Source organism: Gracilinanus agilis, chromosome 6, assembly GCF_016433145.1.
Source record: "Gracilinanus agilis isolate LMUSP501 chromosome 6, AgileGrace, whole genome shotgun sequence".
Classification (NCBI taxonomy): Eukaryota; Metazoa; Chordata; class Mammalia; order Didelphimorphia; family Didelphidae; genus Gracilinanus; species Gracilinanus agilis.
The window spans coordinates 92,511,390-92,519,363 of NC_058135.1; the positions used below are offsets into that span (position 1 = coordinate 92,511,390).

The window sequence follows — 7,974 nt, forward strand, 5'->3', positions numbered from 1 at the left end:
ACAAACATAAACCCGACCCCAACTACTCGGTCTTGGGAGGGCGTTCGGGGAGTCGGGGTACAAAAGTTACCTAATTCTGAATAGCATTAGGCAGCTGCGGGGTCGTCGGGACGGACCCCCCCTCCTACCAGTTAGCAGGGTGGATGCCAGAAGACATTTTCGGAGTGATTTATAGACCCTAGGGCTGAACCTTTGGGCCACAGCCGCGGAGGCGTAGTCAGTTGGAAGGGAGAAGAGGAAATGAGGCTCCTTTCCAGCTAGGGGAGGGGAAACTCCCCTCCCCATTCCTGATCCCCTAGGGCGGTGATTAGATTCAGGCTCCGGCACAATTTATTCCCCGTTCCAGCCCAAGAGAAAGTGCAAGAGGCGGGAAGGCTGCATAGCAGGGAGAGGGAGTGGCCACGGCTCCCCACCCTCCAGCTTCCAGGCAACCAATTAGGGACGCGTAGGGAGGTTGTTTGTTTACATTGTGGCGTTAGCCACCCCGGTAAGAGAAAAGGGGGGAAATCCCCCATTCCCGCAAAGACCAGCAGCAACCTCTCAGGAGGGGCTTAAGAGGCGGAGGCCGCCTTCCTGACTCCAACGGTGGTCCGAGGCTTTTTGGCCCCTTTCTGGGTCTGCACGGAAGCGCCAGTCCCAAAGGTGGGGTTAGGGTGGGAGCGGGAGGCCGCCGCAGGTGCAACCCAGACCCAGGGGAACCTTCCCTGGGAGTAGCGCGGCTCAGGCTTTCGGAAGCCGGTCGAAAGCGGTGAGAGTGCCTTGCTTTCGTACTCCTGCTCCCCTCGGCCCCATCAGTGGAGTACAGGCTTTCCAGGCGCCCACAGATCGGGCGGAGAATCGTGCCTCGCTTATCTCACATCACAAGCAAAAAGTTCCGGCCACCAAGAGCTACCAAGAGCTCTGAAGCTCCTTCGCGTCTTTGTATTTTTAAATCTGGCGGGTTTCATCCAGTCCTAGCCAACCCTGTGCTCCGGTTGCCGTCCCAGCCAATCAGCATCGGGCCCGCCATTTTTCAAACCCGTGCCCTCTACCAATTAGGGCCGAGCTCTTCATTCCTCTCCTGACCGGTTCTAACGGGTCTAGGAGTTAACGACCTGAAGGAGCAACCGAACGTGCTAGGCTCCGGCGAGAGGGCTGTGCGCACTGCACCGTCGACCAATTGAACGCTGGGGGATTCAGAGGGGCGGTGACCGACGGGATTCGAACAGTCCTCAAAGCCAATCAGAAGAGCTTGGGGGGCGGGGATCGCAACGCGGCTCATCAAGTTGCAGTGGCGAGGAGAACAGTGCAAAACAAGAGGCTGGGGATTGCGTTAGAGATAAACCATTTCGCTGCAGGAGCCCCTGAGTGAGGAGGAAACGCCGCTCCAGCTACGGTGAGAAAGCCAAGGCGCTCCTACAGCAGGCAAGAGGCGGCACTCCCGCGGGGGGCACCGAGACCCTACCGCGGCTGCCCCTAGAGCCAGGACTCGGGAGTTGTTGACTCCGCCCCGGCTCGGGCGGCTGGCGGGCCGCTGGGGTTGGGTAGTTGTGGAGGGAGAGATTGGAAGACCCCACTTTGGGGTCTGGGTTGGCTGGAGGCCTGCCTGGAGGGACACAAGGGGAACGGGGGGCGGTGTCTCACCCCCGACTTGGACGGAGGCCGGGAGGGGGCTCCACGCTGCGGCCTTACCGTGGGACTCGATACGACGGTGGCGGTGATGGGGTAGCTTGGGCCCGGCAGCCCCGGGAAGGGTCCGGGGGAGCGGGGCGGGGCGAGCCGGGTGTTTATCCCGCCGAGGGAGCTCCGCCCCCGGCCGCTGCCGAGATGGGCGGAGGAGTATTAGAGGGCTGGAGTCCGTGAGGCCCGTGTCGGGCTCTGCTGAGAAGAGAGGCGGGGCTGGGAAAAAGGGGGGTCGGGGGTGGGGTGGAAGCAATTTCGGCGGGAAGCGACCGCGGGGCTGGGCGGGCTCTCTGTCTCCTGGGCCCTAAAGTCTATGGTCCTGACCTGGTGGCGCTTTTCCTTCTCTCCTGAAGATAGAGAGAAGCTGTTAAGGATGGGTAAAGGAGACCCCAACAAGCCGAGGGGCAAAATGTCCTCCTACGCTTTCTTCGTGCAGACCTGCCGGGAGGAGCACAAGAAGAAGCATCCGGACTCCCCTGTAAACTTTGCGGAGTTCTCCAAAAAGTGCTCTGAGAGATGGAAGGTGAGGGGCGGCTGGGGCGGCAGGTGTGGGCCCGCGGGCTTCCCCGCCTAGGAACTGAACTCCGTTTTGTGCTCTTTAAGGCACATTTTCGCGGACTCGGTTTTTAAAAACTTAATGTCGAACTGAAATATTTCAGGAAATCCCCCCCCTCCCCCGGGCTGTCTGCGAAATGCTATAAATTCCCCTTTAAGTGACCATCATTTTAAGTAATTGGTGCAGGTTTACTGAAAAGTAAGTTTGTGAAAATCTTAATGATTTTAAAGCGAATTTATAATGTTGATTTACCTTTAGACCATGTCTGCAAAAGAAAAGTCCAAGTTCGAAGACCTTGCAAAAGGAGATAAAGCTCGGTATGATCGGGAGATGAAAAATTATGTGCCTCCCAAAGGTGATAAGAAAGGAAAGAAAAAGGATCCTAATGCTCCCAAGAGACCACCGTGAGTAGCCTTGAGCATAATTTTGTCACTTGAATTTTCCGCATCTACAGTAAATCAAATTTTCTTAATGCAGGATCTATTCTCCAGCATATATTTCTTGTACCATGACATATCATGCATGCTTATAAAATTAATCATTTTTCAGATCTGCATTCTTCCTCTTCTGCGCCGAACATCGTCCAAAGATCAAAAGTGAACATCCAGGCCTTTCAATTGGAGATACTGCTAAGAAACTGGGGGAACTGTGGTCTGAACAATCCGCCAAAGACAAACTACCTTATGAACAGAAAGTTGCTAAACTAAAGGAGAAATATGAAAAGGTACAATAAATGTCTCCTTTTTTTATTTGCTCTTTTCTCTTAAGCCAGAGGGAAAAGCTGGTGTTGTGTGTTTACATACATACACACATACATATGGATATATTTACATATTTGAGTTTGTGAAACTTTATGAATTTAAAAATGCTTTTTTTGTAAGTGTTTTGAAAGTATAATCCTTATAACTTAGTAGCTACGTTTTCAGAGAAAATTTCTTAAGAATTATTGGTTAATAACCAAATGAAGCGCTTGGCTCTTTAGTTACATGATTGAGTAATGCCATTAGATGCTGAAATCGGAATGTACATGTTTTTCAGGATATTGCAGCATATCGTGCCAAGGGCAAGGGAGATGCAGGAAAGAAGGGCCCTGGCAGGCCAACAGGATCGAAGAAGAAGAATGAGCCTGATGAAGAGGAAGAAGATGAAGATGAGGAAGATGAGGATGAGGAGGATGATGATGAAGAGTAAATGAATATCCTGTTGTAAAGATTTTTTGTGTGTGATGAAAGTCATTGTTTTGCTAAGAATGTGAACTCAAGTGCAGCTCATTGTTAGCTTCAGTATAAAAACTGTACAGACTTGTGTATAGGTAACGTGATTCTTTGTAGGGAGAACCTCTATTTTTTAATGTAAGTAGAAGCTTTCAAGGGGACACTCCAGATAGATTTTAAAGCTTCTGATGTTGAATGTTTCTGCATATTTAATGGTTTCTTTTGAATTTCTTGACAGTGTATTGTTGTAGCACCATAAAGTCCTAGGAAGTAGTATCATAGAAAATCTTAAGTTTTATAGAAAACGTTGCATTTTGTTTTTTTAAGATAAATATTTTGTAATAAAATGATGTACATTACTACTGTTTATTGTCCTAATTTAACTACCTTTAATTTTTTGAGCTAGGTGATTTGAAAAATAACATAGCAGGTTGTGACTGTGGGCTGCCACTTACCTCTCTGAACCTCCTCCAGCTTACTCATCTGTAGAATGAAAGGGCCAGAAAAATTTTTTAAGATTTCCTTTAGGTACTGTGTTTTCAAAGGGGGCCCGCATTTTGTGGTTGAGCCTAGTACAGTGTTTTATTCTTAAAAGCTAAAAGGATACCTTTCTCAGCATCTATAAATTTGAGCTCAGTTTGCCTACAGGTAGAAATTTTTTTATAATTTCCAGCTGAGCTTTTCTTGAGAAGCTACAGAGACAGAAATAATTTACTTTATATTGTGTCCAACCAGATCAGGTTTGCAAAAAGGAGGATTTTCAATGTCAATTTGAAATTGTGGGTCAAGTCCTAGTGCTGGGGAAACTTGAAGGTTTAAGAAGCAGTTGTCATGGGTTTAATCAGGCAAGCTTGGGTTTTTAAATGAGCTGCTAATTGGTTATAAAGCTTCAGAGAGATTTTGGTAGAATATACAATTAAACATAAACCAAAATTTTGAGTTTATAATGCCATTTCCTAAATAGAAGTCAATATTCACATTCCTCACTTTTGCCAGCTTTGGTTATAATGTAGTTTGTAATATACTTGCCAATACGTTAAATATAATTCAGGATGATAGCTAAATGGAAACCTTCATTATTTGGTTTTTTTCTATGAATTCCTTAGTTTTGAAGTTAAGTTATTTCAGTCTAAGTAGGCAGTAACTAGTGTTGTATTCACAGTTGTATTAAATGGGGAGAGGAATTAACTCCTCCCCCTTATCTAATTCTTGTGTTGAAACAGTTCTAAGATTATTGTGTTTTGAAAGGTGGTACAAACTTAAGTTTATTTGTAAATTGTGTAAAATTAACTTTTAGAAGCTCTTTAAGAAACTGTTAAAGAGTTTCTGGAATTTGAGTGGTTTTCACATTTCCCTAACCTTTATTTTTTTCAGAAATGTAACTGTTGAGACTTTTGAAACAATTATTTTGGTGTGAGATTATTTTTGAAGTTTTGCTGTTGTGATTTTTCCAAAATGATTTCAGGTTAGAAACATTTAACACAAGCTGGTAATAAGACTTCAAAAAATCATTTTTTGTATCTTAGAGCCATTTACACCAAGTATAGAGCGTGAAAGATTGCCTGTCTTAGAAAATACAAATGAAGCATTATTCTGATTCTCCAGAGAAGTAGTGTTTCTTAATAAAAATAATCTGCACAAGGTAGCTTGTTTTTTATGTGCTGGAAAAAATCTAACCCAAACAAGCCTCCTAGTTATGCCAGGATTTGAGATATTTCCCACTTGGTCCAAATTATTTTTTTAAAAAAATTTGTTAGTGCTAGATATTTCTTAACAGACTTACACAGGAACTTTGAGGAGCTAGGTGTAGGATGTCTCAGTTGGATGGGAGAGAAGGATGTGTGTAGAAAGCATTTTTTGTTAGCCATTATCAATCAGTCTTATTTCTATTAACATGCTTCAGTTTGGAAATTTCATAGCATATAATTTTTTCCTCACCTCGGGTGTTGAATAATCACTAATTTGTGTAGCATCTTGTAAAAAATACTTGCTCAGGTCAGGAAAATCCATAAGCTTTTTAAGTTTAAATACATGTTTTTGCTTTTGATTTGCTGTCATTCTCTTACCTGTGGAAAATGAGCACATGAATATGGAGTTTCACTGAAATATCTTCTGTAAGGGAAAGTGGTACACATTAAAGTTTGTTTATACTATTGCCAGCAAACTCAGCACACATGGTGTTTTTCTAGTAGCCAAGAAATTCTCATCACATTCTGCCATCATAAGGTTGAAAAGTACCTTGGCTTTTGGGTTTTTTCCCCCTCTTCAATAGAAAATGATTCCTTCAGAGTTTTTATTTCAGATTTGTAAGTTTAATAACACTTCATTTGAAATAAATAAAGCTATGCATAATGTATAACTCCTTAAAGACCAGAAGCTTTACATTAATAAATCTTAAGGTGAATCCAAAGGAGATTAGCTAATCACATTGTACTGAGAGTTAAGCCATCACCATGTATATATATATATTTGAGTGTGGCATTTTTTTCTCTAAATTCATACCTTCTGTCTTTTTCACCCTCATCTTCCCTCTTAGACTTAATACTAAGGCAGAAGAATGGTAAAGGCTAGGCAATGTGAATTAAGTGGCCTGCCCCAGGGTCACATAGCCAGGAAGTGTCCTGAGGCTAGATATGACACCTTTCTTGTCTTAAGTAGGCTAGACCAAGATATAGTCTTGAGATAGCTTTTTTTAAAACAATATATGAACTGGCAAAATTTTCATTTCAAACAATGATTTTCCAGCTCTGTAAAACATTGCTCATTGGAGGTAATTCATCCCAAATTCAAAATGAAGAAATCTGACTTGGTTTGCAATAGTTGCATGCAATTGTTTGTTAAATTTTTACAAAATTTACCTTATTAGTTTTTACAAGCAGGAGGTTTTAACCCTAATTGGAGTTTTAATTAGAATTACATATGGGCTAATGTTCTTGATTTAAAACCCAGTAAATACATGAGGTGCAGTGCAGGTCTGGAGTTAAGACTACATTCAAATTCTGTCTTAGACAAAGACTAGTTGTCACTTAGGGCACTTGGCCTATTTGGCAGCATTCCTCAATGGTAAAAAGAGGATAAAGACACCGAGCCACGGTACTTCCATCTCCATCATCCCTTCAGTCTTTTCCCCAACCCCCAGAGTCCCATTCAAGAGCTACTTACCCCTTTCACTGTCTTCTGGAATCTGCAGGAAAAAAATGTGCTTCCGTCTTCAGCTTTTATCCTGGACTCACTGAGACTTGGTTCCCTCTTGATACCATGACATCCAGACCACCTTTTCCAGCACTGGTTACATGTGTGCTCATTACCCTGCTCACCACCCATGATGGGGGAGTTGGAATGCCCCCGAGCTTCTCAGGAAATATTTGTAACTCAAGGTTCTGGTAGCTGTTCTCTACCATTCTCTAGGATACTTAACTTCCTTTCTCAATTCAGCGTGACTCATTCCTCCCTCCCTCATGCGAGGGCTCTAAAACATCGATACCTTCCAATTCTCGCTTTATTCATTTTCTGTGACTTATTCCTCCATCTTCCTAAAACGAAAGGCAGATGCTCCTACCTTCATCTTGCCATCACCCACATCTTCCATTTCTACTTTATAATGAACTCTTAATTCCTTTATCTGATGGTCTACAGTCATTTCCTTTGCCTCACAATCTCCAGCTCAGCTGTCCTTCCTTACAGATCCCAACCCCTCAGTTCTTTGAGGCCATCCCTGCTTCCTCCCTTGGCCTCTTGACAGTCTTGCAGCCTTTGATGACAGCCCCATCCACCATCTTTGTTTCTATTCTCATGCTATTGGACAAAGATGGAGGAAATGGTGAAACGATGCCAATTAGGTCCACTAAATTGATGTTGCATCCTCTCAGCTGGGCTCTCCCTATGAAAATCCCTATCCCACAGCAACCACGACGCTTTCGTCTTCAGGCGTCTCCTAGCCAGCTCAGCTTTGGTGGCAGAGAGCCTGCCTCCTAGTCCACTTGGAAAAAAATCAGGCCATTTGCTGAGAGCTCCTCCTCACACATCCCTCAGGTGCTTTCCCCACTCTTCCACTCTCCTCAGAATGAAGTGATCCTTCTTCCTAAAACAAACCCTTCTGCACACGCAAACCTCCCCCATCCCATCTTGTCCATCCTTACCCTTCTCTTGCTAGTCTTCCCTCTGCCTCCTGGCTGCTGCTTTGCCTTCTCCAAGCATGCTCTTATGTTCTGCACCCACAAAGAACTCGCTCCATTCACCCCTTCTAATGATTTTCCCCCCTCCTCATCCTTCTTGATTCCTTTGCTGCTTTATACACTAATGACGAACGCTCTCTTTTCCCAGATACTCTCCCCTCTAGGTTTTTGGGAGGCTGCTGCTTCTCCGTGTCCTTGGCTGGGTCTTCTTCCCAGGCATCAGCCTCTTCTGAGGGTGGCTTTTCACCAAAGCTCTGTCTTGGGCTCTCTTCTCTACCTTATTTTGCTTGGGGATTTCATTGGCTTTAATGGATTCAAGATTTTCATTCATTTATATATATATATATATATATATACATATATATAT

General features: G+C 44.2%; 1 protein-coding gene across 2 annotated transcripts; it reads left to right on the forward strand.

Moving 5' to 3' along the window:
* The first annotated feature begins 1,247 nt into the window (after positions 1-1,247).
* HMGB2 (high mobility group box 2) lies at positions 1,248-3,791 on the forward strand. 2 transcript variants are annotated; one of them, XM_044680521.1, is made up of 5 exons: positions 1,248-1,375; positions 2,020-2,185; positions 2,477-2,622; positions 2,768-2,942; positions 3,257-3,791. In XM_044680521.1, exons 2-5 carry the CDS (start codon positions 2,036-2,038, stop codon positions 3,407-3,409), a joined length of 624 nt encoding a protein of 207 aa, XP_044536456.1. In that variant the 5' UTR covers positions 1,248-1,375; positions 2,020-2,035; the 3' UTR covers positions 3,410-3,791. The 2 variants fall into 2 exon arrangements, with proteins under 2 accessions (XP_044536456.1, XP_044536455.1); XM_044680520.1 differs by having other exon boundaries at positions 1,249-1,375; positions 2,016-2,185.
* The last annotated feature ends 4,183 nt before the right edge of the window (positions 3,792-7,974 follow it).

Coding starts and splice junctions, on each gene's coding strand:
- HMGB2 (XM_044680521.1), top strand. CDS start 2,036: ATGGGTAAAGGAGACCCCAACAAGCCGAGGGGCAAAATGTCCTCCTAC. Junction 2,186..2,476: donor AGTGCTCTGAGAGATGGAAG/GTGAGGGGCGGC, acceptor ATTTACCTTTAG/ACCATGTCTGCAAAAGAAAA. Junction 2,623..2,767: donor AATGCTCCCAAGAGACCACC/GTGAGTAGCCTT, acceptor ATCATTTTTCAG/ATCTGCATTCTTCCTCTTCT.